Source organism: Doryrhamphus excisus, chromosome 15, assembly GCF_030265055.1.
Source record: "Doryrhamphus excisus isolate RoL2022-K1 chromosome 15, RoL_Dexc_1.0, whole genome shotgun sequence".
Lineage (NCBI taxonomy): Eukaryota > Metazoa > Chordata > Actinopteri > Syngnathiformes > Syngnathidae > Doryrhamphus > Doryrhamphus excisus.
In genome coordinates this window covers 8428774-8451656 of record NC_080480.1, presented here as the reverse complement: position 1 = coordinate 8451656, position 22883 = coordinate 8428774, and the positions used below count along the sequence as shown (strand labels likewise).

The window sequence follows — 22883 nt, the reverse complement described above, 5'->3', positions numbered from 1 at the left end:
CGTCGACTCAGCAGACACTGTTGCCAATCCCTTAGTAAGAAAAGTAGCCATTGGCTGTCATAGAAGTCGCCATTGGCTAATTTGCATATTATTTGCATATGTACATCTCGTAGGAGAGACAAAAAAGTGAGTAAAGACACCTAAATTACGTTTATAACTACAAATAAACTCTTCACACTTCATACAAATAATATTTTTAACCCTTTAAGCGCAAAAGACGAAAAATTGTGACAAGCAAAGTTTAGGAGTTCAGTGTGTTTGAATCCTGTTGAATCCATCATGGATGCTTGGAGCTTCACTGATGGCTTTTGGCTGTGTAATTGATGTATATTTATATTCATCATTTGTGGAGACATTGTAGAGTGGTCATTGTGGTCTTGGAGATATGGATAAGAACATTTCATGCAAAGGTGAAGTGAGTATTGAGTACATGTTTCATTTCTCTTTATTCCCTTGGACAAGCCAGCAGTCATTCATCTGTGGTGATTGACAGTACATTGTTTAAATGTTTCTCACACCCAACAACACATAAAACAAATTCTGCCGAGTTGTTATCCACTAATAATGTTTTACATCCATTTAACTGACTCATTCAAGTGGTCAGTTCACTGAGCTATTCCACTCAAGGTGAAACTAGCTGCTGAAACAAAAAGTACAACAAGTCTAGTGGAAAAACTGCATTCATGTTCACAAAACACATGAATGTTTACGCAGGTCGCCATTGAGACTGCACAGAAAAGGGATGATGACTCTCTAATTGAGATTATAGATCTTCATGGATGGCTACTTGTGCTCTCACATCGTCCACTAAGTGCTCTTGAGCCTCAGATGTTGATGAAAACCAAACGACTGTCACTAGCTTCCATGACGATAAAAGTTCTGAAAAAAGTATACAACAGTTTTGCACATTTAGAATAAAGTTGTAATGTATACAGCAGGATCCCCAGTATTCACACCTCCCTTGAAAGTAATTTGAATGCCCCCTAAAAAACGTATATTTAGACACTATAATAACAACAATTGCTTCCCTTACTCACGGTGCAACCAAAAATAACGATATAGTATGTGGAACATGTAATGCAACACAGTGACTATGTGGGTGTCGAAATAGACACTAGCACACCAATATACATGAAAACGACAATACTCATTTATAACCCACAAAGCATGCTGGGTAACATCCTGTTGGGACATGTGCGCAGGTGGGCTTCCCAGCATGCCTTGCAGGTTGTAATTGACTCTTTATATACATGAATATATAAGAATCTCTTCCGAGACTCACATAGACTGTGTGGTAGTTACATTGTGTACGTATTTGTGCTGTTTTTTGTTGCACTGTGAGAAAGTTAGGCTTTTGATTTGGTAAGCTCCTGATGGTTTTTGTGTTGTGCGAGGAAGGTTGTAAATATTTTTGAACAAGTTCAAGTGACTACTGACTACTTCCTTGGTTGAAGGTGGTCTTCATACTCTGTCATATCAACAAGCGTCCACACAACTTACGTTTTTTTTACTTCGTGCTCACTGCAAAGTGACATAAGAAATAAGTGTGTGCACACAACATGATATACATCTTACATTTTTAATTTGTATCCTTTCAAATAAGCCATTCTGAATGACAACAGATGTAAAAGCAAAATACAAAAACAGTTGAAAACATAACAAAATGTACACATTTTAAGACAAACATAACTTAAATACTATTTTTTTTGTACAGTAAGTCAGGTGATGCCCATGTTTGTCAAAACTATGGCTTGGGGTTGCGGGTATCTTCTAGTGGTTTCTTCAGGTTTCAACGGCGAGCAGATAAGTGCTTTGTGCTGCTCTTCAATGAATATAGCTACTGCTGAGTCATCATCTGCATCCATTTACTGTACAAAAGTACTGCAAAGCAGTCAAGGGACGGCAGAACATAGGAAAGAATTCCATTTCTTGCTACTTGTGCTTGTACAAACAACGTAAGCCCTTTGGTCTTTCACCAGGTTACTTTATGTCCTTAGCTTGTAGCACGTTACCAGCTGACCAGATGTTAACCTTTTGTCTTCTGGGGAATGAACAACACTTGTAAAATGGACTTCCTATTGACATTCACCACTGGAATGTTGGCAGGATTTAAGGGCATACTCAGACTAGGCCACAAGTGTCAAACTCACAGATGGGTACTAGCATGGAGAGACCGTGAGACGGGTGGAGTGAGCTAATGCTAACCCCTAACCCTAACCCAATTTAGCGACTTAGGAGTTGGAGTTGGGTTACAACAGTCATTTTTAATGCAAATGTTGATCCAAAATTACAGAAGGTGCTTGCAAAGGTGGGTTGTACGCCCTCTGAACAAGTTGGGTAAACACACATAATGGCCAATTATGTAAATCAGACGGACGTCATGTAGCAACTTCGAGTGACTTTCAGGACAGCCAATAGCTACTGTCCTTACTGAGGAGTTGGCAACACTGAGGGCGAGTGGGTGGGTGCTCCACAGAGAAAACCACAACTTGTTGCTTTTGTCCACATACTAAGTGTTTGATATCCTGAAATTATTACTAGCTGACTGCATATCCCTAATCCTAACTCTTATGCCTAATCTTAACCCTAACCGGAATACCTAAAACCCTATTCCTAACTCTTATCCCTAACTGTAAAACCTAAAGTCCTACTCCTAATCCGAAACTTAACTATAAAAAACCCTATCCTTAATCCTTAAAACCTGAAACCCGAACTCATATCCCTAATCCTGACCCTAACCATAAAGTCTAAAACCATATGCCTAACTCTTATTTCAAACCCAACTCTTATCCCTAACCCTAACTGAAAAACCTAAAACCCTATCCATATCCTTAATTCTAACCGTCAAAGCTAAAACCCATCCCATCATCCTAATTCTTAATAACCCTAAAAACTTAAACCCTATCCCTAACTCTTAACCCTAACGGTAAAGCCTAAAACCCATACTTAATCTTAACACTTATCCCTAATCCTAACTGTAAACATAAAATCTGTAACCCTAGCACTAATCCTAACTGTTGTGCCTAACCGTAAAACCTACAGCCCTATCCCAATTCCCAACTCTTATCCCTAGTCCTAAACCTAACTGTTAAATCTAAAAACGTATCCCTAATCCTAACCATAAAACTTATAACCCTAACACTAATCCTAACTGTTGTGCCTAACCGTAAAACCTACAACCCTATCCCTGATCCTAACTCTTATCCCTAGTCCTAAACCCAACTGTTAAATCAAAAATCCGTAATCCTAACCCTAACCATAAAACCTATAACCCTATCCCTAATCCCTAGTCCTAACCCTTATCCCTACCCCTAACCGTAAAACCTTAAAATCCTATCGGTAACTCTTATCCCTAATCCTGACCCTAATTGTAACACCTAAAACCCCATCCCTAACCTTGGTTCATATACCAATTAGAACATTTCTCCAGGTTTGGTTTTCTCCAGGTCCCCCAGCTTCCTCCCACACAAATTGTCCATGTGAGCGAATGCTTGCGTGTCTACACGTGTCCTGTGATTGGCTGTTAACCAGTCCAGGGTGTACCCCACCTCGCTGTATTAGGCTCAAGCTCCCCAAACATTTATTTTTGATGTAGCCTCTGAAAAGAACAGGTCTCAATAAATCTCACACTGACTTCCAGACTGATATTGAACATAGATGCTACCAGTGAAGCATTCCACACTCTCCACTCAACACAACACTTGAGCTTCACAGGAGTGACAGTAACATTCTGAATGCATGTGCAGAACGTCATTAAAACCATTCATGCAATCATAACACACATAGCTGTTGCTCTTTCTTGCTCAATGCAAAACAAAATTGCACAGTACTGCAATTTTTCTTCACTTCTTACACAATACACACTATGACAAGCAAATGTTTTTGTAACCAAACCTTTTTTAAAATAAAATGTACAATAGTTGCATACATGACTGCTTCTGCTTACCACTACCTTTCCTTAAATTTTCATTTTTTTTCAACTTGTTGGCAAAAAAAAGAAAGAATGAAATTTGCTAGTGCCACTACTTTTACACCGTTCCATTACTGCAGTTTTTTTTAACTTTCTGTAGTCTTTATTTATTTCTACCCTGCATGGTGGCAAAAATTAATGAAATTACATCATGACTATTGGTGGACTATTTAGAGCTGGGGTGTCCTAACTCGTTTCCCCCCAAAAATGCAAAAAAAAAAATCCAATAACAAAAAATCTTAGCTGTGTGTTACACTGTAGGTGTGATATCCAATGATTATGAACTCAGTTTAAATTTGCCAATATGTCGAGGGCCGAGACATTTAGAGTCTTTTGATTTATTTCTACTATGAAATGTTGCCGTGCCATCACTCCTCACATTCCATTACCTGTGCATGACCAATTATGCCGTGCCCTGGCCCGCCTCTTCTGTTTGTGCCCCGCAAGACAGGAAGTGTATCGAACCTGAGCACGGATCAGAGTGCTCACACTAGCCAGATTTTAGGTCTTGCGTATGGCCTAGTGTGAGTACACACACTTACACTTTACACAAATTCGGTTTCAAGGTTTTTCCCTTTCTCTATTTCTTTATACATTTGACTCAACAAAGGGTCTTTTGGCTTTAACAGGAGAGGTCGGACATGCCTTTCTGTTCACTGGCAGTGTTCGAGCGAGCTTGACGTCAAGGTAAGGGAACTTCTGACCACCAACCTGAACGGGGCTTGGATCCTGGGGACTGTGGCTTGGTATCATGTCGTAGTAGGGCAGCTGGTTGTCATAATGGCCGTTGTTGTTGCTGCGGTTGTGGTAGGCGATAGAGAAGGGCGGTTGGGATTGGTTCAAATCTGCCTGTTTGGTGGGGTTTTTAACAGGCGATGTGACGATGGTGTCCACCGAAGACACGGCCCAGGATCGAGAGGGGCTGAGGATGGATGAGGAAGTAGGAGGACCTTGTTGCTGTGCCCTCACAAACTTGTCATTAAGACCCATGTAAGGAATGTTCCTTGAACGGCCGGCCTCTCCGGGATAAGTGCCCCCCCCGACCAGGCAAGTGTCTGCCTGTGTAGAAGAGATCAGCATGAGATCGTCACGATGACCAATCACCTCTCCTGCGGAAGGTTGAGAAGGTAAGTCCATGTACTGGGTGGAGGCTGAGGTCATGAAAGGTGCTCCTCGATTAGTCTGCTGCCCGCTAGCGAGGCTGCTGCTGCTTGTGGGGAAACGGCTATTAGGGTTCTGGGAGTGCTGGGCATGCCTTTGGGGAAAGGCAGGGGAGGCTGGGTGCGCACTAAGTGGACGTCGTAGTCCACCCTGGTGGAGGTACTGGTGTTCATCTTGTGGGCCTTTTGCGACTTCAGTTACTTCCATGGGGTAATAGGCAGCTTTGGATTGGTTGCGGCTGAACTGACGGCCCTGTCCAAAATGACTCATCCCTACCCTATCCCTATCCCTATCCCCTCCTCTTCCGTACACAGGTGCAGGTCTTGACTGGCAAACCAGGTCAACATCCACATTGTCTTGTTTATATGACGCTGCAGATCCCCGTCCTGCGTGGGCCTGCTGACTCGGTTGCATATCAAAGGGGCTTGGGCAAATACTGTCCCCCAGTTCAGCCAGTTCTTGTGGCAGCTGGGCAAACTGAGAGTAGCCTGAACTCCCCAAAACCACACTGGAATGAATCGCTGAACTGGGTTGGCTTGTTCTGACTAACTGGACTTTGGCTTGCTGGAGCCACTGGTTTTGAACAGGCTTTTGATTCTGAAAGGATCTTGAATTCGCCTGATGGTGATACTGTTGTACTACCTGGTTCTGGTCTGGGTGTTGAGCAGATAACAGTATTTGCGCATCTTGCAGACTGGACTGTTCCAACATTGGGCTGGTTGGCTGCTGATGTTGCCGTGGAGAAGTTGGAGGGCTGAAGCAGTGGTAGGAAGGTGCAGAGTGAGAGGGGGAATTGGTCGGACTGGATTGGACATGAAACAAATGAGTTGGGGAGATGGAGGAAGGTAGCTGCCCTCCTGGACAACCATAGATGTTAAGACTTTGAATCATTGGAACAGAAACGTTCCCTTTCCACTGATTCCGATTATCTTCAGTGTCGTCTTCCTGTGTAGTCTCCTCAGTGGGATGCACCTGCAGGTAATCAGGATCTCGGCCCCTGGCATCGTGAGTGGAGAAGTTTTTTTGACAAACGTGTTGTGTTGAGGGAGTGGAAGAGTCTTGTTGTCGACACTCTTCCTTGACCCGAGAGAGCAGGCGTTGAATCTCTCGGTTGGATGGACACAAGCGGCTGGCTTCCAACAGATCTTCAAGGGCCGCATGAAACTGCCTATGTTTTTTGGAAAAAAAACAGTCATGAAAAAGTATTACTGATGAGACAGACCTATAAAATCAAACCCCCGCAGCATTTGTTTTCGCTGATACACCTAAAAATCACTAGGGTGTCAGTAATGTACTGTTTACTGTAACTTAATGAACAACATCCACAATAATCCCTAATTACAGCTACAGTTGTGGCCGAAAACCAGGCCAAGCTAAAGCCCCCAATATCAGCCCCCAATATCACTTCCTGTCCGCCCACAGCAGCAGCAGCTCCCCTCAAATTGGAACACATTTACACACAAGACACACATGAGCACAACTACATAAACACATTACTAATGCCCTCTAGGGTCGTTCCACTGTAGGAAGTACTGTACAGAATAGACAGTTAATTAAGAACCTATCCCAATAATAATGTCTGCGGCTATATTATTGATGTCCTAAATGGCTTATTTTGTCTACTATATTGAGTAATAGGAGTGTAAAGGTGACTATAGGGGTATTACTTCCTGTCTACAGGGCTCTAATAATGTTAAAACTGTATTTAGAAATTTGTAAACAGATTTTCTGTAAACAACAAATATAAAAATATTCACTCATTCATTCATTTTCTACCGCTTATCCTCACATGGGTCGCAGGGGGTGCTGGAGCCTATCCCAGCTGTCTTGGCGTAAGAGGCGGGGTACACCCTGGACTGGTCACCAGCCAATCACAGGGCACATATAGACAAACAACCATTCACACTCACATTCATACCTATGGACAATTTGGAGTCGCCAATTAACCTAGCATGTTTTTGGAATGTGGGAGGAAACCGGAGTACCCGGAGAAAACCCACACATCCATGGGGAGAACATACAAACGCTACACAGAGATGGCCAAGGATGGAATTGAACTTGGAATACAAAAATATTTGATTTCCAAAAGAGGAAATCCACTTATCACAATCCAAATGCTGTTATTTATTATTAACAAGATTTTTGAACATTGTAACCTGAATTTGTTCCATTTAACTCAGTTCTAGTCCCATGGTTGCTCCGCTCACCTGCGACTGCGTTTAGCTCGAGCTCGGGCATAGAAGGCCTCGTAAGATTTGGCTTTCAGTTCGAGAGCCTTGGTCGCAAACTCCTCAGCGAGGCCGAAATCCTGCAGGCAAATAATAGATCATGTTACGACAGAGGATAGATCTTTGAGATCCATTTTCAATGAGAGAAATCACACTAGAAGCATAAGACATTGTAGGTGAGTCTCACATTCATCTTGCGGCGACAACGTGACAGGTTGAGGAGCACACACACTCTCAGCTGTCTGAAGGTCTTCATCTCGTCCCCCGGAAACTTCTGTAGCGCAGACTGATAGGAATGAGCAGCTTCCCTCACTTTGCCTTGCTGCGCAACAAACACAAACACACATTCCTTATAAAGATATTCCATCCTTTCATCATTTTGACTGATTTATGTTGATGTGTTACCTTGTATAGTTTGTCCCCCTCTTGAACCAGTTTACTAATGAGCACCATTAAAATGTCTGGTTTAGACGTAGCCATAGCCCAGGTTGCTGGTCCTTCACACACATGAACAACAAGTCAAATCTCAAGCAATTGGAGCTTTACTTTACCACATTGTAATCAAATGTACACGTTGAGAGACTTCTCCATGTTATTGTGTCTCCAAACTTGTACATTTACTGAACCGTATTCATACATCTTTTATGTTTTTTTTGTGTAAGAGGTCAAAGAGGTGATGATGCAACTCCACGGTAGAAGAGAGCCCGTTCGGTACAGTTTTAAGCAGAAAAAACAGCCGAGGTGCATTTTATAAGCGCATTCCCATTGAAATACATGCTCTACAGCAGGGGTGGGCAAATATATTTTTATGCCAGAACATATATTTAACACACATACACTATTTTATGCTTATAATTTTCCTGTAAAAGTGTTATACTATCAGCTGTATGTTCTCGTGTCTCTTTTTTCAGGACCACTTTAAACATCAGACCACATCAAAGTATATAATTTAATTTTACAGTTTTTGTTTTTTTATTAAGTAAGACATCCGACTTGCAAGTCATGTTGCCAGTTTGTATGTTAAAAGTTGATATACTTAGAAAGCAACTGGTGGCCGGATTCAAACACTTGGTGGGCCACATGTGGCTTTTGAAAAATGGCTGGGCTTGTTAATATCCCCACGTGAGGTCTTGTAATATTTGACTTTTTCCCCTCCTTGATCCTCACAAGGCCCCCCACTTTTGCTGCGTGTGTATGCTTGCGACCCCGCCTCCCATCACAAAGACAAAGTGACTGAATGACTGACAAGAGGTGTCACTCTGTTTTATAAAGCTTTGGGGTGCTAAACAATGGGTGAGCTCTCTTCCTGGTTGTTTGGAGGTGAGACACGGAGCCTGGCAAAATTGATAAAATTTTGTCTAATTTATCACGTGATTAATTGATTTATTTATTATGGCAGGACACTTTTTTCTCGTCACACCCCTACGATTGAATGGGACAGGATCTCCAAACTTTTAACAGGGACTGTATATAAGATGTGACGTTCTTGCTGTTTTTTTATAAGCCGAGAAATTTACATCTTCTGAATTTGCTCTTTATGGTTTAAGGCGCAAGCAACATAACATTCAATTGACTCTTTACCTATCTTAGCTCCCTTTTTGAGCAGAGCGATAACCGCTGAGGTGTTTCTGCAACCGACTGCTCGGTCCAGTGGACGCATGCCACTGGAATCAGTGTGTTCCACGGATGCACCGTGATCCACCAGATGCTGCACCTGACCAAAGACACAAGCAGAAAAAAATCTTGAGCACGGTGGATTGACCGCAATCCAAAGACACAAATGGCACTGACCACTTCAGGGTCGCCACGAAAGGCAGCCAGATCCAAAGGCGTACGCCCACTGCGGTCAGTGTGTGTCGTTGCTGCGCCTCTCTCCACCAGCTCTCTGACCAATTGGAGCTGACCTTTCAGACAGGCCCAACTCAGCGCTGTTAAACCTTCCCTGTCAGCCTGATCCAGAGAGGCCCCTAAAAACAATTGTAAATTACAAGTGAATACACACAAAACATTTAAGTGTACATTTTCTTCGACTCAGTTTACCATGATCCAGCAGCAATTTGGCTGTGGTCATGTGACCCTCTGATGCAGCTGTCATCAAGGCGGTTCGACCCTGCTGGTCCATCATGTTGACCTCTGCTCCATGATTCAATAACAGTTCCACCACCTTGGACAACAATGGAGGACACAGCTCAATAACACTACAAGAATCCAATTGATGCAAACCTGTTTAAGTCGAAATCCCTCGGGTTGGCTGACTCATATCGAAAACAGCTATTGCTGACACTTTAACTTGTGACTTTGGCCAAAGACATAATGAGAATCAGCAACAATAAAAGATTTTTGAACCATCCTTTGTTTGTTTTTAACATAGGAGAGATTGTCGATTTAAACAGGTTCTATTGTACACTTGCGTGTTTTTTTTTTCTCCGACCTGCCAGTGGCCTCCCCGAACTGCACAGAAGAGTGGCACGACCCCCTGTCTGCTGCTTTGCTGGAGAGCAGCACCTTGATCCAACAGCCGGGTGCAGACTGACAACCTGCCGCCTCCTGCTGCTGCTGTCAAGGCTTCGAGATACAAGATGGACACATGTAAACTTATAGCAGGAATATGGAAAACTGGGTACTGGGTAGTATATGACGATATATGAGAATTAACATTAAAGGGGAACTGCACTTTTTAAAAATTATTGCCCATCATTCACAATCCTTATGTGAAACATGAACACATTTCTTTCCCTTTTTTGTGCATTATAACACGAGGAAACAAGCTAAAATTACCTAGCAATGGATGTCATGAGAAATACCTATTTTGATGCTAAAGCCCTCACAAAAAAACAAAAAAAAAACGCCAACAGCGATATTATCATTGTAGCAGCTTACATGGAAAAACTATTTTTGTCTGGCGGACTAACACAACATGTTGCTAATCACTAGTCTCAGTGTCATTCACAGACAAAAGAGTGGATACCTAGCTCTCAATTTCGCTACAAAGACTCAACAAGATGCTCGTTGGACGTCAGAATTTTTTACCTGAGGACTGGAGCACACGTCTTGTGCTGGAAGACACAGCTATGCAAATGAGAGCGGACATCGTAAGTGTTGTCTCTGCTGCTGTTGCTGACAGAACTAGCATAAGTATGTGTATCAATGTGCTCTTGAAAAGAAGTTTCAGTAGTGTTTTAAATCATCAAAATACGGCAAGATACTGCAACTATTACATGTTATCATCAGTGTACGTGTTAATGCATGATCACAGCATGGATATCAAACCATGCAACGTTGTTAGAGTTATTTTTTTTCCATAGTCGAAATAGTTGTCTCCCAATGACTGATTTTAACTTGTTTACTCGTGTTATAATGCACAGAAAAGGACAATTTGGAGTCACCAATTAACCTAACATGCATGTTTGTGGAATGTGGAAGGAAAAACCGCAGTACCCAGAGTACTGCAATGTTTTTTATTGCATTGCACTTCTGGGATTTTAAATACCTGTCTCTCCCCATAGACTATCAGGTGTGTTGATTTCTGGTCTTTCCTCCTCTTTATTGTCTTCATCTGGTGGATCCAGGAGATGAGACACAATCTACACACAAGAAAAAAAACACACAGTTGAATAAATCAGTATGTTTTTAGAGTCTTACTTTTTAAAATACAATATAAAATCTGTATGTGTACTCAGGACCAAGTAATGCACCACAATGGTCAATATAAATACTGTATAATAAAATAGCTTGTTATATAGATTACACTATTATAATATGAAAACAGTAAAAATACATATAAAAATGAGTGAAGAATGCCAGCCAACTGCTGTGGATTCAAATATCCTTGATTATCACCATTGGCCAAAGTAAAGGCTAGTTTTGGTTTGAGTTATGCTGACAAGCGCTTATGTCACTGTACAATCAATGTGTGTACCTCTGAATGGCCCATGCTGGCTGCTGCAATCAGTGCCTGCTGCACCGCCTGGCTCCTGCTCACCCCCCTGTGGCCACAGCAGGTATTGCAGCTCCAGTCAGCAAGCTTCAGCAGGAAGCGTAGCACCTGGAGATGGCCCCGTTGAGCTGCATGCACCAACACACACCGGCCTGAGCTGTCCACATGACCCACCTGAGCACACACAGGAACATGAAAGACATAAACCATGCTAAAATCTTAAAATACGTGTGATTTGGTTGGTGAGAGTGAGAAAATCTACGATTGTCAGCCATTACCTTGGCTTTGTGCTGACTCAGCAGGGTGATAACATCCAGATGTCCAGCTGAAGCCGCAAATCCCAGTGCGGTCAAACCATCTTGCGACTGTGCATCCACCTAAATGCACACAGTGTCAGCTGCAAAGCAACATATTTCCACCTGTAATCACTTCTGTGATTCTCATGTTTATTTTTCTACCTGAGCTCCGTGGTCAAGTAAAAGGGCCACAGCATCACCGTGGCCCAAGTGAGCGTGGACACACAGCAGGGGAGCGTTATTCAGAACTCCACTGCGATAATCCACATCAGCCCCGCTCATAATCAGCAATCTGCTAACCTGGAGAAGCAGGGAGCCAGGTTACAATCCACCATTGGTAAGTGCTTAATTTGGGATTGGGGGTGAGTATATACTGCAATTGAATAATTATTGAAAAATGTTGTGTTTTTGCCCTTCATTTGTTGGTCTTATAATGCCAATACCTTGATGTTTGGGGTGTAAAGGTTTCGCAATGAGGAGAGTGCATCATTCAAGCTCTCCGTGCTGTAGGACAGCCAAAGGCCCTGCAGAATGGACGAGGAAATCCCAAGCTTCTTGCTTAAACCCTGCATGCAAGACAAATGCCACAGTGCAACAAAATGTTAGACACCTTTCACATTTGTCATGCATAAACGATCCTACAGACAGAGCAGAAGGCTGAAGAATTTTTACTCATTCGCTATCAAAGACACCCACTCCCAAATACATATTTTTTCACATTAGTTTTACTTTTTTTGCACCACAAAAAGAGGCGATGACTGTACAAATGTTTATATAAGGTTGTTTATATATTTTGGCTAAATACATATGGCTAAATCTGTGTCAAAGTTGTGCTTTTTGCTTGAAAATTATATTTTGCTGAAACTTGCCCATGTTCTAATGAATCTTACTAAAGGAAGGAAAAGGTATTTCTTTTGGTCTATATAGCCCTGAAACACAATATTCAGTGTGTCTTGAAATATCGGTCAAAAGCATCAAAAATGGCCTTTACCAAGAGGAACAGCTTTTGAAAAATAGCTGGGATTCAATTAGTTTATTTTGACGTGTTAGTATTGTTCATTTCCTAATAATCGCAAAGCAGCGTGAAACAACAGCGACATAACTACTATCTCACGGATAGTTTTCTCAATTGGGAAAAATAAACCACCAATGGAGGTGCCTAGGGCAGCGGAGCCTTCGTCCCGACAGTCAATGTTTACTGACGCAATTGGTCGGCAAATATAAAGAAAATAGTGCAAAATGGTGTGTGCTCACAGACAGTGTCGCTCGCTACATTGGAAAAGAAATGCAACTATTCAATATGGTGAAAAATGTTGTCAATAATAATAACAATAATAATACTGGGTTCCCACCCTCGGCCATCTCTGTGTGGCGTGGGTTTTCTCCGGGGACTCCGGTTTCCTCCCACATTCCAAAACATGCTAGGTTAATTGGCGACTCCAAATTGTCCATAGGTATGAATGTGAGTGTGAATGGTTGTTTGTCTATATGTGCCCTGTGATTGGCTGGCCACCAGTCCAGGGTGTACCCCGCCTCTCGCCTGAAGACAGCTGGGATAGGCTCCAGCACGCCCGCGACCCTCGTGAGGATAAGCAGTAGAAAATGAATGAATGAATACTGGATTCAATTTTTATATAGCAGTTTTCTAGGCCCCCAAAGCGTTTCAGAATGAACCCTTTCTTTATTCGCTCCACAGTCTCACACTGGTGGTGGTAATCTGTATCCACAGCTGCCCTGGTGTTGTCTGATGGAAACATGGCCGCCAATGCCAATCTGCTTGATAACCACCTCAACCATAAGGACCTCGATTTCCATTTGACTGGCTATTCATGGTGCAGTTCCATTGATGAACAAGCCCACTACTGATATGCCTTTTTGACCAATGAGGTGCTTTGCATTGATGCTTCAAGGTCTAAAGTGGGTGTGCAAAGAATGGGGATAGGATGAAGACCCTGAGTCATACATTTCCAGGTGGAGTGTCATTTACAAAAGAAAAATTATGTGCAGATGCGCATATGCGATTTTCGGCCCACTTTTAGCCAGAATCCTACGCACGTTTCCTGAATGCCATAATGATCATCAAGAAGCCATCTGTTAGGAACCGAGCCACTTGACTTTATACGTGAGATTACCTTGTAGATATGAGCCTTCAAGATGTGATGTCCCAGTTCAAGTGTCTGCTGCCGGTTCAACTTTCCTCTTTGTCTGCAGAGCCAGAATGCCAGCAGAGTGTGACCGCTCCTGTAGGAAAAAACATTACAACGCCGTCTTTACTCTTGCCCATCAAAAACAGGAATGGACACACCAGGAGATGCTGAAACTGAATCAATGCAGTCTACCTGGGGTCGCACAGAAACCGGTCATCCTGCCCCTCCTCCCTCCACACCAGCCACTCCCTGAAGGAGGTGTGGTTAAGCATCCGACTCCCATCAGTCCGCCGCAACAGGAAAGGAGACAGCTGCTCCAGACGCTGCACAAACTCAGGCCATTGCATTGCCCCTCCTGTTAGTGTGCCAGCATTCACCACCTCAAAGAGCTGATGTAAGAGAGGAACAGTTACAATCCAGGTGTAGCAGGTGTAACGATATACCAGAAACATGGTTCGGCATGTATCAAGGTTTAAAAGGAACGGTTCGGTTCATTATTGGTAAGGGAAGGGAAGAAAAAGCTAAACATAAAACAGCTCATCTTTAGTGTAACCACCTTCAATTGAGTTTATACTGATTGTATTAGTCCAGAGTTTGATACTCAGCACTTTACTTTGTTGTTCAAAGTTTGTGCCACACAGAAATGTGCAGCTTGCCAAATTGTACGTTGCAAGCATCATTTAATTGGATTCGACTGAATGGGGTCTGCAGGCTGTGTCTCCTCCTTGGCATTCTCTAGCCACTGTTCAAGTTCTATATGACCTGTCTCCTACTTTTACTGAACCAAAAAATGCAAGCCCCTGCTTTTTACATAACAGCATAAATAAAATAAACCAGATTTCAGCTATTGGTAGTCCGTACCTGTTGGTCAGTCAGTGGGTGAAGTGATGCTACAGTTACATTGAGCAGTGGCAGAACTCGCAGAAATGACGACTGTGTGGGAAACCGCATGTTAAGTTGCAGCAGGTAGACCTCGGCGAGGCTTACAGGAACCACCTAAAAAGAAACACAGAGGTGTAAAGACTGATTGGCTGAGGCTTTAACACCCTATTTAAGAAAGTGTGTTGTCCTCGGTTCCGTGCACACCTTAAAGCTGGAGCTCTTAAGGACCAGGTATCCTCCCTCAATCAAGTCCATGGTTAGTTTCAGGTAGAGGTACGAGCCTTTGCTTAAGGTCTTGAGGTGACTTGTCAGCTTGGCCAATGCCATGTTGTCCAGGCGGCCATTGCTTAGTGACACGTTGCTCTGAATCTCAGGGCTGCTGTGGATTCGTTGCATCAGGTAACCCTAAATTAAAAAAAATAATGTCAAATTTTTACAGCAAGATAGATATAGAGGTAAAATCCAGTGAACAGGTAGTTTATTTGTTTTTACCTGCAAGTCTTGCTCTATGGCGCTGTTTTCCTCCATCTGGTCTAAAGAGATGCGGTAAAAAGGTAGAGACCGAGTGATGTCCTGGTTTTAGATATGAAACAAACATTGCAAACAGTTAATGCGGTGACTTGGAGCACACCTTTACATGTGGACAGATGGACATTTTCCTATACAGTGGATCCCTGCACACTTCAGCCTTCACGGTTCTGCAACTTTGCATATTTTTGGTAAAAAATATACGTATATTTTTCTCCCATAATAGACCATTTTTCTGCACAAAACACAAGTCGGTAATAATGTATATACCATTTACATATTTTGACTTGTGGGCCGCATTGAGTTAACAAAATTGTCCAATGGCCAGAACATATATTTAACACACACACACACACTATTTTATGATTAGAATTTTCCTTGAATTATTTGTCTAATTTTATCTGTAAAAGTGTTACACTATCAGCTTTATTTTCTCATGTCCCTTTTTTCAGGAGCACTTTAAACATCAGACCACATCAAACTATGTCATTTCATTTTACAGTTTTTTACTAAATAAGACATCCGACTTGCAAGTCATGTTGACAGTTTGTATGTTAAAAGTTTAAATACTTAGAAAGCAACTGGCGGACCGGATTCAAACGCTTGGTGGGCCACGGGCCATAGTTTGCCCACCCCGGATTTACAGAATACATTTACAATACTACTGTTGGAAAGCCCACCATTTTTACATGTTTAGGTCTTTATTAGGGATGTCCGATATTGGCCTTTTTGCAGAAAACCGATATGCCGATATTGTCCAACTTCCGATTACTGATACCGATATGTGTAACATGACATATCTCCTGTGGTGGAATGAACATGTGTGTTCTATACAGCATTTTTAAAATCTCAGTTTTCATGATTGGGGAAAAATCAAATGACCTTTTTTAAGGCTGTATTGATGACTTGACGTTTTTCGCCATTCACTGGTGGTCCTGAGATGGAAGCGGAGATCTACTGTATATAAATTAGGACGCCTGGAAGACACATACCTGTTGACTGGTTCTCACAGTGGCAATGATCTTGAACCATGGAGGAAATTTGTGTATGTTTCGTGACAAGAAGGACGTCAGTGTGTCACCATAGTCCGGCCGATGGAACTCTGCCTCGTTTAAACCATCAATCAGTAAAATGATCCCAGTTCCTTCCACATGCAGTGTCTTCTCTGCAGAAAAAGAAAGCAAAATTACAATATGTGCAGTATTTCCCTGTATTGCAGAATAGAAATAAAACTAAATTCAGTCAAGTGAGCAGCTTTTGTATAAACATTTCCAGTATACTTTACCTGGATAAAAGTATTATTGGTAATTTATCGTATGTGGTGTGCACCTCGCCACATTTTGAAGGAAAGCTTAGTTTTTTCATTCATTCATTTTCTACCGCTTATATTATTGATGTCCTAAATGGCTTATTTTCTCGTATTTTGTCTACTATATTGAGTAATAGGAGAGTAAAGGTGACTATAGGGGTGTTACTTCCTGTCTACAGGGCTCTAATAATGTTAAAACTGTATTTAGAAATTTGTAAACAGATTTTCTGTAAACAATAAATATAATTTTCTACCGCTTATCCTCACAAGGGACGCAGGGGGTGCTGGAGCCTATCCCAGCTGTCTTCGGGCGAGAGGCAGGGTACACCCTGGACTGGTCGCCAGCCAATCACAGGGCACATACAGACAAACAACCATTCACACATTCATACCTATGGACAATTTGGAGTTGCCAATTAACCTAGCATGTTTTTGGAATGTGGGAGGAAACTGGAGTACACGGAGAAAACCCACACATGCACAGGGAGAACATGCACAGAGATGCCCAAGGGTGGAATTGAACTCGGGTCCCCTGGCTGTGCGGCCTGCGCACTAACCGCTCGTTGCAGTCCAGCTTAATTTTTTTACACCAGAAAAACAAGTTTTTCCAAATCCCAGGTAATTGACAAGGAGGGCTACTGTACCCTTGTAGAGAGCATCCAGTGGTTCTAAAATTCCTTTCTGGAGGGCTGAGCTTGGGTCTTGGATGCAGGATCGCAGACTGAGTGAGCTCTGAAGCTGCTGTGATCGATGCAGCAGCTCTCGATACGCTGACAGCTGAGGGGCCTCGGTTAGCTTCGCCGCCATGGTGTGGACAAACTCCGGAACCAGACACGTGTGGCAGTTATCAGCCTGACAGAAGTGATAGGAAACTACCTGCAGAAGCAGAAGTCATTAGTGTTATTAGTATTCTGTCTCATTACATTATGCCTTTTTGCTCTTTTTTTATGACTTATCATTTTCTTTATTTCCACAGGATTAACAAAGTATATGTACCTAGCACCACTGTCAGAGACAAACACATCAGGGTAATGCATTTTTCAAATACACTTAGCATAGGTTTTCATAATTCAGTTTTCATTCTGCATGGCCTAATTAGTGGAACTGAGTTACAGTATATGACTGATATTCTTCAACATACTGCAGATACCATTAAAGCCAGATCTGGATCACTCCCCTTTGGCTGGTAGCAGTCTGGATCATAAATTGTACCCCTTCCAAGTTATGAATGGGTCTCAGGCCACATGTCACATAAATGTTTGAGTAGTTCGATGCTATAAAAAGGGAATCTTGACTTCAACCTTATAGTTGACAGCAGCTCTGAGCAAACTATCTGTCGTCTCAAGAGGCATTATGGTTGGAAAATAATCCATAACAGAGCAGTGAGAGGTTGTCATACCAATCATTTCTATAACCACTGATGTCTGCTTAAAAAAAAAAACTGTTCGGCAGAAATGATGAACATTGGCGTCATTTTTGTACAGTGGAAGGAAATACTGAGTGATGTTTTAAATGATATACAGTCCTCCCTCGTTTATCACTGTTAATAGATTCCAGCCGAAACCGTGATAAGTGAATTTTGGCAAAGTAGGATTCAATGTTAATAAACAGAATATTTTTGTAATTATAGCATATAAAACCAATTTTTGATCTTCTAAATATTTTTTACCATTTTTATAGCCCTGTAGACCCTCCTATTATTCTTTGTTTACACGACAGTGCGCAACACTGATGCGCAGGCTACGGGATCACTGCAGGGACATAAGAGACGGCCAGTACTTTAGTACTTTAATGTCTCCACAATGCCACATTGCTAACACCTACTGAGCATATGTCTTACAATATTTTTTGACTGGAGTCAACCACAAAACAACAGTCATTTATTAACTTCATTAGCCAGGGAGTCATGTTCAAACTGCAATGTAGCGAGGGACGACTGTGGTAGATTTTGATGTAAAGTGGTGTTACCTGTCCTGCGAGCCTCTGCAGCGCCTCCTGCTGTCTCCTCCTGATCTCTGGAGTCCCTGGACAGCTACCTCCTCCTTCATCACCTCCTGCTCTTCCCAGTGAATCATGGGGGAAAGATTCAGCATCTGAACACAAAGTACATACAATAAAATCACTGTGAAACCATAACTTCTATATCTCACTGGTGTTTTATTTTCCACTATGTCATGAGCTTTTTGCAGTCATTGGCTTGGCAGTGTGTCTAGTTCGGGTTCATTCTGCATTACGATTCAACTGTCTGGACTATGAGTCTTTGCGGGTGGAATAACTAACTGGGGGTCTTGTGCTTCCAATTCATACCAAACTGCCTCTCTTCTCTTATGTTATATGTTACAGTCAGTAAAATATGGTTTGATATTACAATGTTTTGTGTCCATTATGCAATTTGATTTGACTATTATACAAAAACATGTTGCTTCAGCATCTCATTTGAGATCACCTTTCCCTTTGCATGTGCACATTTCCTGTAGAAGTTCAGACTTTTTGTCTAGAAGCCGTCCATTCGGGTTGTATTTATTTGGTTTAATTTCATTTGAACATGCATCAGGTTACAATTGAGTGCATCATATAATCAATTCACAGTTCCACATGTCCAAAAGGAGTAGTATTTTTTTTTGGTCACATACAAGTACGAGGTGATATGACCATCCAATGACATAATGGGTACCATAGTAAGTGTCAATATAGTGATATATATAGCACATCATGACTGGTTCAAGACTCTTCATCCTTGTATTTAGCAAACATCAACTGCTTGTATTGTTTCTTGAATTGGCTCATCATTGTGCATTGTTTGAGTTCCTTACTCAATCCATTCCATAGTTTGATTCCACATACTGAAATGCTATGGCTTTTTAACGTAGTCCTAGCATATAAGTGTTTCAAATTTTGTTCTTCCCTGAGATCATATTTCTCCTCTCTTGTAGAGAAGTATTGGATGACATTTTTAGGTAATTGGTTATTTTTAGCGTTATCCATTATTTTAGCTGTTTGAAGATTAACTATAACTATATTTGTCTCATTGCACGCATGTTTTCATTAAATTGTTCATCTCAAAAAGTCTATTTGGAAGCCACTTAAAACATTGTCTGTACAGTTAATACAGGTCTGATTCAGATACTGATTAAAATGATATCTGATCCCTAGTTCACTTGGGTCAGAACAGAAGAGGTTCCACAAATTTCTATATAGACTTCATGCCACATCATATATTGTTTTTCTGTGTTGCTTACATTTTGGCAGTGTTTGGATGCCAGTGGAAGTCGGCCACATCCGGTTTCCATGACAACTAAGGGCCACCAAGCGGGCGATGATGGCAGTCTTGCCATAGCCCATGTTTCCAACAATTACCACCCCTCGGTTGACGGCAGGGTCATCACTGCGCAGACGGGTGTCCACTTCCTTGAAGAGCCACTCCCTGCCAGTGAATCGCCAATCAGACAACAGTCCAGGAATTTCAAAGTGAAGGGGCTTCAATTTGAGATACGGCGTGAACTGAACTGTTGAGGAAGAGGGACAATATGTCATACTACATATAAAATAATCAGCATTAGCATTAGTATTTCTTTACCTCTCGGCTCCTGTTGACTTCGACTTCCAGAATTCTGTCTGGGCATTCTGAGGGACGATCTGGAAGGAGTGGGCCTTTGTTGTTCATCCAGGTAGGCCAGGTCTTCAAGATGTGCAGAACTTGTGGCTGAACAAAAAAACAACTTAGCTTGAGTTGTAATGTTTTCACCAGGTTCTCGTTGTCAAAGTTCACTTCTAGTCACATGACGGTGATGGGTCACTGATGTCATCGTATTAAAAAAGCAGCGGATTGCTAGTCCATATGGAAACGGCGAGCATGCATTTTCAGTTTAAAAAAATATATAAAAAAAAAAGTTTCTGGTCACCCATAAGGTCATTTTCATGTGGATGAGAGACTGAAACAATGCAATACTTTGCCTTTTTGACCTGAAAACGTTCCTGTGGGGATAGCCTCTTCGTATAATCCCCTCTTGCCTCACACTCCCCCTATAGTGGTCTGCCCCACTGTTTGAAATATATATTTTTGGGAGCTAAAACACCTAAAAACATCCTACCCAAAGCAAACTGTAATGAAAGCATCTGGACAAGAGGTGACCAATCCAGGGTGGTCCCCGCCTTTCACCCAAGACAGCTGGGATAGGCTCCAGCATACATGCGACCCCTGTGAGGATAAGCGGCATAGAAAACGAATGGATAGGCCTGGATCCATCTGTTGACAGCACGAAATGCTAGGATAATACATAACTTGAATTCTATCCATACTTATTATCAATGCAGTGCAGGTCAGATTGATGATTGCAATATTATAGCTTGACATAGATAAGATACAAGCTGATTTGCTTGTCTCTAACTCGTCACTGCAGCAAACATTGCACGTGTACATCATCATGAGGAACGCATGCAAGAGTTCAACCAGACTACAAAGTAGGCAGGGGGTAGAGGTTCATTAAAACTAAAAGTAAAATGCTGAAAACACATTCTGCCTTCAAGAAGAGAAACTTACCAAAACGTGTGAAAACAAACGCAGTCACAACCGTTTAACACCACAGAGAATGTTAGCGCTGACTCTGCTTCATATCCTGTGTGTGTGTTATAAGACGTCATACATGTTACTTCCTTCCTTTGCCAAAGTGCTCCTCTTGAGCGTTTATGCGTCAGTGACCAAGAAGAAAGGGGAAGAGTGCACGACATGCAGCCACGTTGCAGACAACGTTAAACTAGTCACTTTGTCAGGTTCTCCAAACTTGTGGACTAAAAACCAAGTCAACATTTGAAGTTGAAGGGCACTCAAAACGTGCTCCCCATCATAAAAAAAAACACGTAAAAAGATAATTGTACAATGTTAGGTTCATTAAAAAACTGTGACAAATAAAATCTTGCCTCACCAAAATATATGCCAGCATAATTTGGACACCACATTAATTTTAGTTATCAATACATAATTAGCTTGATAGCATTTCATTAACGTGGAATAATTTGGCCTCATTACTTCCAAACCCTCTTGATGACATATTTTTTCAAAAGTGATTAGCGACAAATGTAGCAACTTTTTCTGGCATCGCTTTTCTGCTATTTGGGGACTTAACAGTGAAAGCACGTATTGACTTGCAGTTTTTGTTCTCACTGAGCAGCAGTGGGTGCTGCTGAGATGTCTGCCCCGCCCCAAAGCAGCCGCAAGCTGTCAGTTAGTGCACTGTCAGCTTATTTACGTGACAGAAATAGGGTGCTTATTTTGCAAACAGCACATCACGACTTCCATAATCAATCCAGGAAAGACTAACCGTTATCCGAGAGTCAGTTTATCATCACTATACTTCAATAATGTAACAATTACAAACATAGGAATCCATGCTGCTTGTGAACTTACAAAAGTTGAGAAGGAGAGATAGGTTTCCTTCCTAACAGGAAGATGCAGTGAGAGACTGCAGACACACACACACACATGCACACGCATACATGCACACCCACACACCATCCATCTTACCAGCAACTGAATTTGGGCGGGGTGTAAGGTAGAGCGGGATGGAATGGGTGGATCCAGACAAGCGATTTGAGTCTTGTCCCCATTCTGGGTGGAGTTTGTTGAGACTGTATGTGGAGGCCATGCTGTCCCCTGCCCTGTACGGGAAGTCATCGTTCATGCTTCCTGTCGCAACCATACAGGAAGAGGAGGTTGATGTCACCACGGGCCATCCCTCTTGCGTCCACAGTTTGAGGCTGCTGCCTTGGTAACCGTCGCTGGGCTGCTTGGTGTTGTCATCATGCTCTGGTGCTGATTCAACAGAATAGCTGGTCAATGTGGCTGCAAGACATTTTAGTTCGGAATTGACAACTGGAAGGTTCTCATTGCAGAACAGCAGATTGTGGACAAAATATGCATTTGTGCATAAGTACTGTATATCCCCTGACAAAGACATGAATAGTCCAGATTTGTAATGGTTTCTTTTACCAGCAAAAGTCACAATATTAACAAAAAAAAAAAAAAATTATATATTATACACGTATATATATATATATATATATATATATATATATATATATATATATATATATATATAATTATACAAATTTCCCCACTGAGGGACGAATAAAGGCATGTATTAAAAAAAATAAAGAAAAGAAAATTATGTAAAATGTGTCTTATTACGTTAAATAATTATTTAGCCCCCAAGCAAAACATGTGCTTGCTGGAGAAGCCCTTTTTCGTATGTGCAGAGGTCAGACATTTTTTTAGTTGGTCACTAGTGCTACGCAAATCTCAGGAGATACTGTCCAAATCCGACAGCGTTTGAGGCTGTCACTGCTTTGGCCGGATTTGGATCGCAAGACGCATCCATCATCAGTGTTGTGGCTGACGGGCCAGGAGGTTCTCATCCAAGTTCTCATCA

The 22883-nt window shown here is 41.9% G+C and overlaps 1 protein-coding gene across 5 annotated transcripts in view; it reads right to left on the bottom strand.

Annotated features, from left to right (window-relative positions):
- Window positions 1–1565: 1565 nt before the first annotated feature.
- The window catches only part of tanc2a (tetratricopeptide repeat, ankyrin repeat and coiled-coil containing 2a), a 49517-nt gene continuing 28199 nt past the window's right edge, over window positions 1566–22883 (bottom strand). For 4 of the 5 annotated variants that reach the window (XM_058049171.1, XM_058049176.1, XM_058049173.1 and 1 more), the window contains 24 exons: window positions 21980–22297; window positions 20036–20161; window positions 19698–19964; window positions 18427–18551; window positions 17103–17334; window positions 16142–16314; window positions 15114–15194; window positions 14826–15026; window positions 14601–14735; window positions 13932–14128; window positions 13725–13833; window positions 12036–12158; window positions 11755–11892; window positions 11575–11673; window positions 11279–11470; window positions 10850–10943; window positions 9791–9924; window positions 9400–9523; window positions 9151–9326; window positions 8941–9073; window positions 7765–7856; window positions 7547–7681; window positions 7339–7439; window positions 1566–6299 (listed from right to left, as the gene is read on the bottom strand). In XM_058049171.1, the coding sequence (XP_057905154.1) occupies window positions 4559–6299; window positions 7339–7439; window positions 7547–7681; window positions 7765–7856; window positions 8941–9073; window positions 9151–9326; window positions 9400–9523; window positions 9791–9924; window positions 10850–10943; window positions 11279–11470; window positions 11575–11673; window positions 11755–11892; window positions 12036–12158; window positions 13725–13833; window positions 13932–14128; window positions 14601–14735; window positions 14826–15026; window positions 15114–15194; window positions 16142–16314; window positions 17103–17334; window positions 18427–18551; window positions 19698–19964; window positions 20036–20161; window positions 21980–22297 (5246 nt within the window). In that variant the 3' untranslated portion in view covers window positions 1566–4558. The remainder of the gene's footprint in view (window positions 6300–7338; window positions 7440–7546; window positions 7682–7764; window positions 7857–8940; window positions 9074–9150; window positions 9327–9399; window positions 9524–9790; window positions 9925–10849; window positions 10944–11278; window positions 11471–11574; window positions 11674–11754; window positions 11893–12035; window positions 12159–13724; window positions 13834–13931; window positions 14129–14600; window positions 14736–14825; window positions 15027–15113; window positions 15195–16141; window positions 16315–17102; window positions 17335–18426; window positions 18552–19697; window positions 19965–20035; window positions 20162–21979; window positions 22298–22883) is intronic. The other variant, XM_058049174.1, reaches the window with a different exon arrangement.